Source organism: Furipterus horrens, unplaced genomic scaffold (genome assembly GCF_987537825.1).
Source record: "Furipterus horrens unplaced genomic scaffold, mFurHor1.1.pri manual_scaffold_2, whole genome shotgun sequence".
Taxonomy (NCBI): Eukaryota; Metazoa; Chordata; class Mammalia; order Chiroptera; family Furipteridae; genus Furipterus; species Furipterus horrens.
This window is the reverse complement of record NW_028327172.1, coordinates 152826136-152842549: the sequence shown is the minus strand read 5'-3', so window position 1 is coordinate 152842549 and position 16414 is coordinate 152826136. Positions and strand designations below refer to the sequence as shown.

The following is a 16414-nucleotide window of genomic DNA, read 5'->3' as shown; positions in this document are numbered from 1 at the left end:
TTATTTCCCAAAGTCACTAAGCAGTAAAGAGTCAATGCCAGACTGTGCCTGCTCATTCTGACTGCCACTCCACACTGCCTTCCAAGGCATGGCCACACCAAGATGCCCCAGATGGAAGACTCTGGGTGACTGGCTCTTATTCTCTGTGTTTATTTGCATGATATTATGGCACTGAACTGGATGAGTCTAAAAGCAGACCATAGCTGTTGCCACTGCTTGTTAAACATTGCTCCTTGGAGTGGGCCGAGAATACAGACAGTGGCTTGAGTTCTTAGTCATCTTGAACAGGAAGATCAAGCAAGATGAATAAAGGGAAAAGCAGTGCTGCTTGGTCTGAATGAAGGAAGCTCTTGCACATGCTGGCTTTTCTATTTGGTGTGTCTGTTCTTCTCTTTGTTCTACTTTATGCTTTTTTCCAGGAAGTTCAAACTAATGATAAAATTATCTTCCTGGAAGATCTCTCTAACTCTGATAGTAACTTTCACTCTTTCCTTGCAGTCTCTCACGTCACATATCTTTCCTTTCCCAAGGCTCTTAATTAAGCTACCGATATCTCATATGCCATTTATATTTCTAGTTTCTTTCACCTAAACCTTATACAGAGGCATTATAATTATGTTATAATACCTTCCATTTATTGATCACCTATTACAAATTCCAGGCACTGTGGTAGGTACTTTATATGCTGTATAATGTCTCTAAAGTTTGTAGCAAATTCTACAAGGTTTACCTCATTCCTTTCACTTTGCAGATAAAGAACCTGAAGCCAAGAGGGACTGACTCTGGATCTCACAATAGTAAGTGGCAGTGCTGGGATTCAAACGTAGATCTGTCTAGCTTCAAAGCCTAGGTTCTCTCCAGTACATAGCACACAGAAATAATGCTTATTGTGTTAGCTACTACAAGAAGGTATTTAGTGAAAATGTTCATTTTAAAGTAGTAATGTATTTTAACAGTTAGAATCATACTCTTTTCCTTAGCTGTGAAAAGGTGGGTTGGTGGTCTAAGGTGATGAAATCAAACCTAACACCAATACAGTGCTCCCATATCATATCCCTTACTAACCTAAGGAGAAACAGCGTATAATGGGCCCTTCTGTTCTACCTCTTTCTCCGCCTGGTCAACTCTCAAAGGAAAACAAAATTCATATGATCATTGAAGTCTAGAAATTAACTTTTATTTCAAATCTGTCAAGAACTCCTGGCAGTTATTAATTTTATTAAAATGATTACATATGGCAAAACAAAGCATGGAGGTAATTCTATTTCTTTACAACATAAATTATGAGTTAGATTTTCAGCTGCTGGCTCAGCATTGTTCAAGACTCTTTTAAAGGATTGGGAGGACTTTAGTTTCCAGAGAATGTTAGAGCAGCAAGAGAAAAAAGTAAATTAAAAGTAATTGCAATTGGAGATATTTCCAAGGATGTGCTAATTATAAAATCTTCTTGATGTGTTTATAGGCCAGAGTCCAAGCTTTGGTATTTAAAAAAAAAAAGTGAATAGCTGTCCTATATTGGCTTGTTATCCATAGTTTATAATACAGAATAAATTTGCTGATTCTTTTTTAAAAAATGGCAGAAATGAATTATGACTAATTCAATGAAAAGCAACCAGCATCCATTCATCTAACTGGAATATGTCAAAAATGAAGCAATTTTATTAAAATATTTAATATCAGAATAACTTATAATAGTATGAAAAAGAGTGAAGTACTTGTCTTTAGTTTTCATTGATATGATTTCATTTTGGCAAAATTGTTTTACAGAGATTAAAAAGTTTTTATCATGGATCTGTAACTACTTAAGGATGTAAACTAAAAGATCACATACTTCATCTGATCATACAGTCATAACTTACAAAGCTTGCTTTGCACTTACTGTTACTGCAAACAGCAATTTAGAAAACAAAGTAAAAATATATATACACAAAATATTTTTATATCAAATTATCTTAATTACACTAAGTAAACCCAATTCCCAAATGCTGTGTTACGTGAAAAAGTGTCCTACAATTTATGTCAAGATCGATATTGTCCACATAACAACTAGAGCAGCCTTTGGTTTTAAAAGCATTTTGGGGGAAAAAAAAAAAAGTGACCACACGGCTGCATTACTGGCTCTCATTCACACTCACAAAATGCTTTCCAGTTTTTAAAAAATTACAAAATACATTACGTACGCAAAAAACCATCCCCTATAAAAGAGTCAAATCCTTCTTATTTCCCTGTAGCACATATATGCTGTTATATTTGATGTCTCCACTGTTTAATCAAGTTTCAAGTCTCCCCAATCTGATTAGAATATTTGACTGACAAAGATAGTCTTCTCTCTTGATATTGATTATTCTCACTCAATGATAGCTTAATTTAGAAAGAAAATGATCTTTGTTTTAATGCACAATTTCACTTAATTTTTACTTTAATATCCTACTTGGCAAAACTCAGAGGCTGTTCAATGCTTTGTTGTCCATATGTTTTAAATTTTAAAATCAATTTTATGTGTATATATGTATAGTCACAGAGATGCATTTCTTTCATTATCTTGTTCTCATTGCAAAATAAATTGCCCATTGGCAACTGTAATTTGAAATGAACTAAATAAAAGGTTTCTAGCCATTCCTTATGAAAAACAGTATCCATCACAAAAATAACTGAACTTTAATGTAAACAAGTTTGCGTTTTAGAACTAAACTTAAAGTAAAATTTTCTGTTATCTGTATAATAAACTTGTAAAAACTTCAGCAAAACTTGAGAAAAAGAAAATCCAAATTGATTCTAAAGGGCATTGTACTTTCCAGCAGTGCTTGGAAAAAGTTTATCTGATCACAACGTAGTCATTGCGATTCTTCTTAAATGTACACATTATGTGATCACTGCACTTTTCATTTTGGAAGTTTGTAATGTATCAGATATGCAGGCAAGACATGCATAAAAGTCTCACTGCCACTCTGTAAAGAACACTGAACAATTTTAAATACGGCAGAAGTTTTTCTTAAAGGAACATTTCATTTGGGATGAATAGATTTCCAAGTTTTAACACATGACTTATTGAATATATTTCAAGGGCTTTTGGCAATTATGGTTTCAGTCCTGGACTGGTCAGGTCCATCTGCAGTGACACAGACTAGCAAGCATTACGGCGTTGTCATTTTGAGGCCTAGCTGCTCTGCTGTGCCCACGTTGTAGCTTATTTTCAGGAAGCAAGGCACTTACTGTGAAGGCAATGCAGACGTTGTATGCATAGGTTGAGTAACATAAAATAAGTTAATATTTTTGATTAAAATGAGTTTTTTTATAATTTATATGTCTTTTATAGAAGCAACTAAATGGTATATTCAGGATATTTAGAAATAAAAAGAGGTTTGAAAGGGAGTCACTTTCACTCCTGCTTCAGCTCTTAAGATGAGGATTTATGAAAAAACACTGATGTGAAGGACAGCCATTGATCTGAAAAGCGACAAACTATTAAAACTGCTGAACCAGTGGCACTTTGACTGTCTTTACTTCTGCTATATGTGACGATTTCTGGATGATGCAGCTGGTGGTTCCCTGCAGTTTGTCTTTTCCTTGTGCGAGATTTGTCAAGGCCATGGCCGCATTGATCTCCTTCCAGTATGTGTCGTCCTTGTTCGCTCCCTTTCTTTTAGCTGCACTGAATTTAAGCAAAACAGAAAGAAAATAATCAAACTCACTGCGTGTACATAGAAAGTGGCATCACTGAAAAGCACAAATGATCAATAAAAACCTATTGCTCACCTGTCCCCCTTATTCGATCCATTTTCCAGAGTGTCTGTAAAGAAAAGCGGAAATTCAATTACTTTTTAAAATTTCTTTTTAATCTCAGGAGTTTCATCATAAATTACCAGGAATAAAAGTTCATCAGGCCCTGACCAGATAGTTCAGTTGGTTACAGCATCCTCCAGATATGCCAAGGTTGTGGGTTAGATCCCTGGTCAAGGCACGCACAAGAATCAATCAATGAATGCATAAATAAGTGGAACACCAAAATGATGTTTCTCTCTCTCTTTCTCTCTAAAAATAAAATCTATCAATAAGAAAAACTTTAAGAAAAATTCATCAGAAAATTAGTTTTTACACAAAGATAAAGTATTTAAGTTAACATGTAAAAAAAATCTCTTTACAAAGAAGCAGGCATATGATGATGATAAGTAATAAAGAATAAAAAATATTTTATAGATATAAAAAATCTGAGGTTAGTTTATTCTGAGAAATGGGGACTTTTCCCAAGGGGGCAAATAAGACAGCCTGGTTCTGGTTCTGGTTTCACAACACCACCAATTTGCTGTGTACCTCTGGCCAGAATATGGTGCCCAGCCACATCAAGGGTGCAGTTTCCTCAACTATATAATGAGGATGTCCCTAGAAGATCTTCAGGGTGCCCGTGGCTCAATATTCTATGATTTCATGGGAATCAAACCTCCACTCTGAAAAAGAACTGGCAACTAGTTTCCTCTGTCTGGGTAGCAAATGAGTAATAGAGCCAATGCTGACAACAAAACAAGAGTCCCTGGCACATTAAAATAAGCAGGCACCAGTCTTCAAGTTCCAAAAGAACTTCTTTTCCTGCTGCTCTGTCACTCAGAACACTAATGTTGACCAGTACCACATCGATATAAAGGGAGAAAAAACAGGTTCTTAATCTTAATTCAGTCTCTCTGGATAGCTCCTCTGGACAAACAGATTTGGAACACAAATGTGGACAGATAGAGGGAAAGAGAGGCTACCAGTATGCAGGGAAATGGGGACAAAGAGTGGGCTTGGGACTCCCCATCAGCTTATGAGACTGCAAAACTAAATAGTGGTTAAGTCACCACCATCATCCTCAACAACCACATTACCGAATAGCTACAGAATGAGGCGCTGTGCTGCACACAGGAACGTGAACAATGCAATGTTTGCTCAAGGCCCTCTTTTAGTCCTATGGCTTTTGGAAAGCTGTCTCTTCCTGCTCTCAGTCCCTTCCCTTTCTTTTACCACCCACAACCCAATATTCTGAAAACAATTTTTGTTCTCTATAATGCTTAAGGCTGGTTAATGCCATGTGGCATAATTTCTAGTTCTGGGCTCTAAGACAGTCACAGAATCAGAAGAAAAATATCAACATGATCATAACCAACCAGTGCAAAATTCTCAGGAAAGATGTGGTCAAGAGAATACAATTAAGTAGCCTTGTAGATAAGGCAGCTACACTTTGATGCCCTCTACGAGGTTAAAGAATCAGGAAAGCCTATAAATATCCTAAGTCAGGCCTTATGTTGTAGGGGGGAGACCATAATGGATCACTGTGAGCTCTTTGTACAATCTTTTACCCAGGCACCCGGGGAGCTTAAAGAAACAAACAAAAAAGCAAACAAAACACATTTAGTAAACCAACGATAAGGCTGTTAGGAAGAATAAATTAGATAATGCCTGTCTGACCCAAAATGGAGTAAGTAGTGTTAGTTCCTTTGGTCTCCTTTCACCTTATGAATTGTTTGTGGGAAATAATTGGATCAGTGGGCCATCAGACGGTCAGGCTCTAGATCTTCTGTCTGGATGGTTGGTTAGCTATGCTGCTTTTGATAATTTTGGAACTGCAAAACTACTCATGTAAATGGAGGAAAAGATTGGCAAGTTTTAATTCACAGAACTCTGATAATTCTAGTTCACAGATCACTTCCTATGTGCCAGTCACTGTTCTAAGAACTTTGTGTCTTAACTTATCTAGCATTAATGCCTCTGTGTGTGGACAGCATGTCTGCGTTATGTTCGTTAAATCATTGATTTAGTGCTGTTATCTGTAAATCTTCACTCAATAGTGACAGAGACAAGGTGCTACCAGAACTCAGAACAACTCAAGGCCTTTGTTTAGGAGGAGGAAAGCCAGAATATTGGACATTTTACAAAGGAAAAAAAAAAGTTAGGCCTTTGCTCAATTTTGCCCACAAATTGCAACAGTTCTGTTGCCAGAGTGAAGCAATAGGTTATGGAGATATTTATTCAATGGAAAGACTTGGCAAAAGAAGAGTAAGTTCCATGAAGCTTAAATAACATTAGGGAAATAACAAAACATAATTTAGAAAAGACCATGTAACTGATGCTTTGGCTCACAGACCAAGCAGTCTCACATACACGAGGGACCAGAATCAGACTCCCTACCTGAATGGTCAACCTGAGAGTGATTATGGCACAGACTACACGAAAGAAGCCTGTGGCTATCAAATATGTAATGGATTACAGAGCCCAGAAATGCCAGAAATGACTGCAGCCTGCTTGTGGAAGGAGGACGTGTAATTCACCATTAAGGTCCACAGAGAGCTTCTACTTGAGATGAAGAGTGAACTCGTAGGTACAGCAGTCCCCTGAACAAACTGACTGTTGTCCCTGTGGTGGCTTCCTTGAACTTGTGCCACAGAGAAACAAGTTTACTACAGCCTCCTGTGAGATTACAAAATTCTACTTACTCTTCGGGTATATGTGTTTTACAGTTTGGTGCCTATGAAAATACCTTTGAAGTACAAAAACACAGACTCCAATCCCCACTTGGGTATTCCTGATTAGTTTCACAAATTTCAACAATGTACTCAGCAATATTCAAAAGACTGAATCCTTTATTTCATTTCTAAGGTGGACGGGCACATGCAGTGTCATTAGGTATGGAATCAGGTCCCTTTCTCAGCAACAGAAGAAAAGTCTTCCTAAAAAGTCATGGAGAGAAGAAATATTTTGATTCTCTATCAACAGTCAATGCTAAAACAGTGTGTAACAAAGCTCCATGTCAATGATTTCAAACCAACGAGTAAGAGCAAGCTGACTCCTACAGCTTTTGGGGGTCTCTGTGTCCACAGTCGTCTGGTTCAAAATCTAACTTGGGGTTAGAAGGGCATGCTTTCCTGCTGCTGTTATTGGGGGGCTGCCCATTGCCTCTAGAATATTATGCATCTAAGAGCCACATCCTGTAGTGCAGTGCTTCCAGTTTCCAGAACTAGCAAAAGGAAGATAGTGAACAGAGGCCCTTTTACTCAGAAACATTTGTGCTTTTGTAGATAAGCAAAAAACTATAAAGATGTGGGAATTTGGGGAAAGGTTTTTCTATTTGTTATGCTGAGATAAAATCTGGGGGGATGCCCGGGTATTTTAGAGAACTGACTTCATGGGGGTGGGGTGACTCAGAAAATTTACAATGTACTAATCACATTAAATAATTGTATTAAATATAATGACTTTTTCTGATGCTCTCTTCCTTTGGAGTTTAAACTTGAGGGCTCCTATCCAGTTCAAATAGGTTCAAATATTTGTGCCTTTTCAGTCTATGGTCAGTACTTAAGTCGTGGTGGGTGTGGGCCCATCACCAGTGCTCAGGGGCTCATGTGCTTCTGCCCACTGCAGACAGGTGGTCTCACCGCCTTGTCTCCACAAGTGGCACCCAGTAGCTCGACCTGACAGGAGGAGGAAGGATTCTGAATGCTGCTGAAAAGAGGGAAACCTTAAGTTTGAGCTACAGCAGACGTTTCGCTGCTGTTAATTAGCATGCACAGCCTTCGGCCTGACTGCCCCCTACATTCGGCTCAGCTGTAGCTCTCACTCTGCAAGTAGCTTGGCTCAGCCTCTCCAAAGTCTGAGCTAAAATGCTTTTTTAGATTCTAAGGTTCCAAAAATCAGCTACGCTGTCAATTACCATAAAAGCAACTGGTTGGCAGTAACAACGTATTAAACCAGCCAAAAATGCGTGTTTTAAGACCAAAAAAGAAAAGGGAAGAAAAAAAGAGGTGTGTAGTTAGGAAAATCTTGAACGCTGTAAAACCCAAAGCATGTTGAAACTTAAAGTGGGGCTATCCTCAGTTTGGAAATGTGTTTTCTTATAAAGTTAAGTAGAGAAATAATTATACAGAAAATTCAGGTCTGCTGCAACTCAAGATGGGTAAGCACAAAGCTCTGTGGGCAAGGTATCCATTTAAGTTTGATAAATGCCAATTTAGAAACACACTAATTCTGATGTATATTCCTGAAATAGGCGGTAGTCATAAAAAGAGACAAAAATATGGCCAAATGTTTTGCTCTGAGATTTTTTTCAAATTTAATCAATAAGCCCTAAAATTAGGAATGTTTCAGAGTATTACTCATACCTCTAAAATAGAAATAAAATTAAGTATGATTAAGAATATGAGTATTTTTAAATTAAGTAATCTGAAAGTCATATAATATGCTTCCCTAAGTAAAATTAGAGAGAGTCAGAGCTCCAGATGCTTGACAACTGTGTTTCCTCACCCGTGGGTCAGTTTAGGGCCATGACTGGTGACAGCAGGTGTGGACAGCCAGGGTTTTAGTGTGTTTCTGATCTTAGAAGTCCCAAGAGCTCCCAAAACAACAGATCAGTTTCTGGAATAATTACATACTTGGAACAAGACTGTGGTGAATAGAGCAGATATAAAACCTCACTGAAGATTCTGAAAGACCGATTGCTCCAAATTTGTAGGACCTCACACCAATGGACTAAGCGATCTCTAGGCTCCCTGCTTCCATCACCATGGTTTCTCTCTCCACTGCCACACAGTAGATCCAGCCTGGGCTCGCACACACCCACAGATTGGATCTATTGTGACTCTATGTTCCATTCCTTTTAAATATAGTACATATTGCTCTTCTCTAATAAGATACAGGTTCACTGCAGAAATCTGGGGAAAAGTGTAAAAGAAAAAATAAAGGACTTGGGGAGATCATTCCAAGAAGCACCAACAAACAATAGGAGTCAAAAAAATGGGGAGACAGAGAAACAACCTCCCATCAAAAGGAAAGGTAGAATCCCCAGAAAGAGTGCTAAATGAAATAGAGGGGAGCGAACTATCAGATATGGAATTCAAAACATGGATTATGGAGAAGCTGAATGAGCTCAGCGGAAACTTCAAAGAACTCCAGAAAAACTACAAGGAACTCACAGAAAATTACGTGAGCATGAAAAAGGACATAGAAGCTATCAATAAGAGCCAGGAGGAAATGAAAAATACGATCTCTGAATTGAAGAACACAGTAGAAGGAATTAAAAGCAGGCTAGAGGAAGCAGAAGATCAGATCAGCGAGCTGGAGGACAACCTACACAAAAACTCCCAGACAATGCAACAAAATGAAAAAAGACTGAACAAGACTGAAGAGGTTCTAAGACAGCTGCAGGACAACATGAAACGTAATAATATCCGTATCATAGGAATTCCAGAAGGAGAAGAAGAAGAGCAAGGGATAGAAAACCTCTTTGAAAAACTAATGACAGAAAACTTTCCTAACATGACGAGAGAAAGAGTCACGCAAGTCCAGGAAGCACAGAGGGTCCCAATGAAGATGAACCCCAACAGGCCCACTTCAAGACACATCATAATTAAAATGGCAACATTCAAAGACAAAGAGAGAATCCTAAAAGCAGCAAGAGAGAAACAACTAATAACATACAAGGGAGCTCCAATAAGGCTATCATCAGATTTCTCAGCAGAAACACTACAAGCCAGAAGGGAATGGCAAAAAATATTCCAAGCAATGAAAAACAAAGGCCTACAACCAAGAATACTCTACCCAGCAAGGCTTTCATTCAAAATGGAAGGTGAAATAAGGAGTTTCCAAGACAAAAGAAGGTTAAAAGAATACATCTCCACCAAACCAGCATTGCAAGAGATGCTAAAGGGTCTGCTTTAAGAAGATGAAGAAACAGAGAGACAGAGAGGAACACGAGTACAAAGGGGGAAAATGACAATGAATAAGTACTGAAAGAAAGAAGGAACTTCTACCATTTGCAACAACATGATTGGAACTAGAGAGAATTATGCTTAGCGAAATAAGCCAGGCAACAAAAGAAAATTACCTTATGCTGTCACCTGTTACAGGAAACTAATGAACAACACAAACAAATGAGCAAAATTGAACCAGAGGTATGTAAACAAGGAATAAACTAACAGTAACAAAGGGGGAGATGGGAGGGAGAGAAGGGGTAAGAAGGGGAAGGGTCTAGTCAAAGAACATGTATGAATGACCCATGGACATGGACAACTGGGTGGGGACTGACTGTGGGGGGGGACAGGGTGCAGGGAAGCAAGAGGGGGAAAAAAAGTGAGACAACTGTAGTGGAAAAACAAACAAACAGAAAATTTTTTAGTGGGGGGGGAATAAAAATATAAAGAATAGAAATGCAAGTTCAGTGAATATTAGAAGGACAAGGATTTTCCTTCCGATAAGACAGTCCTACAGATTTAGAGACTTGTATGTGGGTTATGTTACATAAATTAACATGTGTTTTCTGTTTTCAAAGGGCATAAGCCTACAATCTCATTACCTGAGTGATTATCTGTATGCATAGGCCTCACTTAATCCTGTCTGCATTGCTGCCTCCTGAGACTCAATGGTTTGGCTGAACTAAGTGGCTGGGTTGGTGAAGAACGGGGTGGTCTGTGGGCTTCACTTTAAAACTGGTTTCTCTTTTCTATCCTAATGGCTTGGACAGAAAAAGCCCAGAGGCCTGAGATGGGGGAAACCTAAAATATTTCCCTCAGTCCAAAATAAGTATAATGGGCAAAAGGGTTTTGGACAGGTGAGATGTACCTGGCACACCTTCCTCCAAAGAAGCCCTTCTTTTCCCTAATGTGGGACATTGAAAAATTAATACCTGTCTTTTGTCATCTAGTGGTTACGGATTAAATGATGTCCTTTAACCCTGTTGCCCCCAGAATACAACAAGGATGCCAGCCTGTCAAACCAAGCATGCCGTTGTCCAGAGACAGCCAACCAACCTGGAGTCTGCACGATCCTTCCCCCTGTGGGAAGGCCACCCTCCCCTCCACATCCCCACTCTTATTAGGGATTTCTTGACCCACGGGTAGGTAGGACGACGACCATGTCCAGCTTGAAGCAGCTAGAGGAGCTCGAGACCTTCATCCATTGTCCTTTATAAGATTGTAAAGGGTCTTAAGTCTGAGAGGGAGGAATTGTTATTTTTTATTGTTAAAATATTTAACTAATTAATTAATTAATTTTAAAAAAGAAGAAGAAGAATATATGAAAGGGTGAGGCGGGAGAGCTTGTATGTACGACCCATGGGCATGGACTTGGAGAGGGGATTGTTGGGGAAGGGGGTTGCTGGGCGGAGGGGAGCAAAGGGGAAAAAAAAAAATTGGAACTATTGTAACAATATAATCAATAAAATATACTTAAAAAAAAAAAATAAAGGACTTGGGGATAAGTGATATTAATATTTAGATATATGGCCTTCCAAGCAAGTTTATATACATTTTTTAAAATGGGGTCATTCTGTATATGTTTTATAACTTGCTTTTTTCACTGAATGTCTACTTTAGCCTTCCCCTTTGTTAATAAATAAGGTAATAATCTACCATTTGGCCTTCTCTGCTGTGGCAGTGGTTTTTGCCTGTGAAATAGAAATAGCTTGGAAGAATTCGAAATCTCGCTTCATCTAATGTAAACGTGAATACTGAGAGACCCCAATGTTACAAGAAGGGATTACCTTTAAAACAACAATTACTAACATTGATTGAATGCTTATTGTTATGCCAGGCATTCTATAAATGTTATCTCTGGTTAAGTGCTTACAATAACCCTGTGAGAGAGCACAATGCCCCTTATTTACAGATGACACTGCACTTTAGTCGCAAAGGACTCAGTTGCAGGCAATAGGGGCTGTGAGATTCAGCTCCCGGTCATTGGACTCTGAAGGTCATGATTTTCGCTGCTGCATTCTGTTGTCCAAGTGATCTCAGTTGCTAAAGCCACTTTCAAGGATCCTGACAAGGCCAAATGCATTGTTTACATAGAAAGTCTGTGTAATGATAATCTATTAAAAATCTACTAAACACCTTTTCTGTTCTTTTTGCTAGGATTTTAGACCCTAGAGATACAAAAAGATTTGTTTCTTTTCTCCTTATAATTTAATCTGTAATATGAATATATATATCTCCAAATCACAGAATAGGGGATCTAAATAAGCTCTCTTGAGCTCTTTTTTCACACTTTAGTTAGTGACATTTTAATAGATTTGTTATCTGTAAATCACTTTTTTTAGCAATATATTACTGCTAAATAATTTCTAGACAGCTGTTGTGCAACGCTTTTAGAGTGAATTTTTGTGGTTATCCTCTCCTTAGGGTAGTTAGTGCTTTTTAATGAGTAAAGATAGATCATTCTAAGTGATTTTTTCCCAAAAGGAAGGGGAAAGAAAACACGCAATAACCTGTAACACTTCTTACCTGTTGATAACTACTTCTTCCAGTTTCACTGACAAAAAAAAACACAAAAAACAAAAAACAAAAAACGCTCTGCTTTAAAACCTCACGTGACAGGAAGAGACTGCAGCTAAGCCTGGTGACTATCAAGATTACTGCTCTCAGAAGAGGTTTGGAGCTTGAGTTCTGTGAGCCTTGACATGGGGGCACTTTGCAAGCTTTCTGAACAGTGAGAATTATACAGTAAAGTCCACCTCATCTTCATGGATGGATCTAGTATTTTTCTTTCCTTTTGTAATGTACTAGCTAAATGATTTATCCTGAACCTTAAAGAATGAGTGGCTTCCAAGATCATTTCAGAGTTTGAAGAACAATCTTTTCCAAAAATTAAGCCAGTGTTTCCTCCAGCCATGACTCCCACCTTCTGGCCAAAGATTCTTTTCCTTCCTACTGCCTCTCATTTGGGCTGTCCTCTCCATGGCTAATGATGCCCAGATGTCCTGGATCTACAGGATCCCCACCTTTAGCTGCCTTCCTGTCAATGCACCATCCCTTCTATCTCCTGCCAGAAAATAAAAATTAGAAACCACACCCTTCTCTTTTGGACTGATAGAGAGGAGTTTCCTGGTCAGAATGGGGGTAAATTGACATCTCAAAGCTTTCAGAATAGGTATATTTCCATTAACACCACCACCAGCAGAGCATCTTTATTGTTCCAGCGTACCCATGGCTGTGGGCAAACCTGTGAGAGTGCTGCTAGGTTCCTTATCGGGTCGAGAGCTATGGCTTTGATGACTTTTCTTGTTAGGCAGAGTGTAAAAGTTTGAAGCTGGTGGCTTCAAATTAAATCCCAGTGGTACCTTTGTTCTGGTAAAATACACAGCTACTCTGACCTCATCGGTCTAGGCTAGAGGACTAAAGGAGTAGGAAGTGGAATTTATAACTTGAAAGAAACTTTTCAAATAAGCAGAGTACCACCCAATTATAATTTCTCAACTTCACTTTCAATCTTTTTCTCTAAATATAGTAAATATTCTTGATGCTAAGCTACTCTCCCTAGTCCCATCTACCACGATTGCTCCTCTGTGATTCCAGGGGCTGCACCTTCCCAAAGTCTAAGACTTATAGTCTGAAATTTCACTTTGAAGACTCGAGTGAAGTCTATGGGAGGAAATTGTTGGTGGGTGACCAGAAGAAGATCTGGAAATGTTAAATATCCTCATTTCCATCATTATGAACTATGAGTGTGGTCTGGTGTGAGGCACAAGGCCGCATTTGCAGCGGTTGGAGCCCAGGCCCTGGAACCAGGCAGCAGGAGTTGAACTCTTCTTTCACCACATACTGTTCCTGTAACAGCTGACCAGCTGCTTGACTTTTCTGTGCTTCAAATTTCTCACCTATAAAACGGGGATAATAGTACTAGACACATCGCCTTGTTATGAGGACACATGATTTAATATTTTATAAAAGATTTAGAAGAGTTTGAGCACCCATATCTAGTACTATATAAGTTCTATAAAAATTTTTAAAAAGGTAACTTTCTCTCTTACTTTTATTTTTTTACACTTAGAATATAGGGTTGAATGCAGTCACTAGAAAAATTTGTATTGTTCAGAGGTTTAATATGAAAACCATTATGTAAAGATGAAATACATCAACCCTGGGCAAAGCCCATCAGCTCAGATTAATGGATTAAGTACTCAGAATTTATCATCTTCAAAGAGAAAATGACTTTCTGACACTATTTTGTGCCAAAGTACTACAACATGCCAAGGCAAAGAGCACTGGAGCCACATTAAAGAATATCTACTAACTTTAAGTGTCTAATGGATTTTGTTACTTCATTTTCTCAAGGGGACTATTGGAGATGTTCCCCAGAATGTTTCATCCATGAAAGCTCAGTTTTCAGTCAGTCTCAGAAAATGACTTCTTAGCTATGCATGAATAACTTCTGTGTGCCTGTGTGTTGCAAGGAGCATTAATTGTTTATAAAAGCACTCCCTTTACAGGCAAGTTGGGCTACTAGTTCTGAAAACTGGATGGACTTACTCTGATTCTTAGCTAAAGCTTAATGAGGGCTATTTCTCCAGAGATCAACTTTGTAGCTGCCACACTGCAGTTCTAGAAGGTTGACTTATGTAATCAACATATAGCTGAATAGTTTTAAGTTACAAAATACTAATGTGACTCTATTTAGCAAAAAGACCTTTAAATAAAAAAATATGTATTCATAACAATCTAGAAATTGTCTGGAAAGTCTGGCTCCATCTATGTATTTAACAAGGTCTTCAGTGTCTCTGAAAAACCATCCTTTGATGAGTGAACAGCTGTGTATCTTTGAATCGGCTCACATGGTTGCCACACTTTTCAAATTCCTCAAATTACCATCTCTAGAAATGACACTTCAGACTAGGGGATCTTAGTGTTAAACCTGTCTGACTGCATTAACACCAGAATGACACAGTAAGAGAGATGATGATCTTTCCAAAGAGTGGCAAATGGCAGTTTCCCTACTCACAGTTCATCCACTATATTTATTAATAGAAAAGAAAAACCAGATTTTTTTAGACGTAAGAAGAATGATACTACCAATGTTCCTTCTCCATTTTAAACACATTTCAATCTTCTTAATACACTTAAAATGTTAAAACTGTACTCGGCATGTCAGTGTTCTATGTTCACACATTTCTACATTTAAAGGTTCTGTGATTTTTCTTCTTTTAATTTCAGAAACAGTTATTTAAAGTCTAAACTGGGGAGGGGAGGGACTTTTAAGTGAAAATTGGGAAGATTTTCATTAATGGCACTGATGGGCAGGAGAAGTTAAAAAGGAACTAGGCATAAAGATGAAGTCAATGCCTCGCCATGTCTTGGCTGTGGGTGGAGGTCCAAGAGGACTCCTAGTCAAGAGATTTCTGATGACCTCTTATGACCAAGAGAATACAAAATAACCCCTCTCTTCTTTAAGTCTTGCCAGAGGGATCCACATCCCAAATCATTTATTAAATCCCAATGACACACAGATCGTATTCCATTATCATCACCTAAATTTAGAATATAAGTGATCTAGAAAAAAAGTAGGGGATAAGAAGTTGATATATTTGTACAGAAATCAAAAATATTTTATAGCTCATAACCACCTTTTTGTACAATAATTTGTCTAAGACACAGGATTCGTCTTAGGAGCACAGGACAATTTTAGCTGACTCGCTAGGTCTGTGACCTCAGGCAAGCTATCTATGCACACTGTATCTAAGTGTCTTCCCCTATAAAATGGGTAATAGTTACACCTACTTCCCCCAGTTGTTGTGAGGATTAAATGATGTACAGGAAGTTCTCACTTAACGTCCTGGATAAGTTCTTGGAAACTGTAACTTTAAGTGAAATATGTGAGGAAACCAGTTTACCATAGGCTTATAGATAGAGACAAGAGTTAAGTTTCTATGGTATGTTCTGGAAATAAAAATATCACCAAACTTCTAAGTAAAGACTCAAAGCACTTCTAAAATTAAACATTGAATTCAATGTGAGCTACACATATGTTTAAGAAAGATGAATAGAAACAAGTAAGAGAATTCTGCTCCAACCTTCTTATTCTGGTTCAGTATCTTGGGTGTCTGGAGCCTGTCCTGGCAGCTTAGGATGCAGGGTGGGACTCACCCTGGGGTAAGACACCTTTCTATTGAAGGGTCCACTCACACATACCCACATCCACATCCACTCAGACTGAGACAAAGGGGACAACATGCTCACTGACCTCACGTGCACATCTTTGAGACCGAGAGGAAACTGGAGCACTGGAGAAAACCCACACAGACAGGGTTTGTGGAGAGAATACACGAACTGGGGAGAATACACGAACTCCACATGGACAGTGGGCCCGGTCGGAATCAATTTTTTTTTTTTTTTTTTTTGTCATCAACTGTGTAAGAAAACAACATTGGAGGAGTGGCTGTACTAAGTGTGAAGTTTTTAGAACTGTGCCTGGCACATAAGTAAGGGCTATGGTCCTACAATTCCTGAAGTGAAGGAGGGACATTCAATCATTTTTCGTTAGTCAGGAGGCCACTCCAAGTCCCATGGAGGTGCTACGCCCTCCACAGGTGGGTAGAGGCTAGCACACCTTAGTCTCTAACCCATCTTCTTAGGATACTGTAGGAAAGAGAATAAGGTCCACAGGAGAACTTCTCTATCTCTGA

At 38.5% G+C, this 16414-nt stretch overlaps 1 protein-coding gene across 1 annotated transcript in view; it reads right to left on the bottom strand.

Moving 5' to 3' along the window:
- Positions 1-2928: 2928 nt before the first annotated feature.
- MKX (mohawk homeobox) overlaps positions 2929-16414 on the bottom strand; it is a 65268-nt gene continuing 51782 nt past the window's right edge. The window contains exons 5-6 of the mRNA XM_090268052.1: positions 3757-3790; positions 2929-3652 (exon numbers count right to left, since the gene is read on the bottom strand). Coding sequence (XP_090124178.1) covers positions 3466-3652; positions 3757-3790 — 221 coding nt within the window. The 3' untranslated portion in view covers positions 2929-3465. The remainder of the gene's footprint in view (positions 3653-3756; positions 3791-16414) is intronic.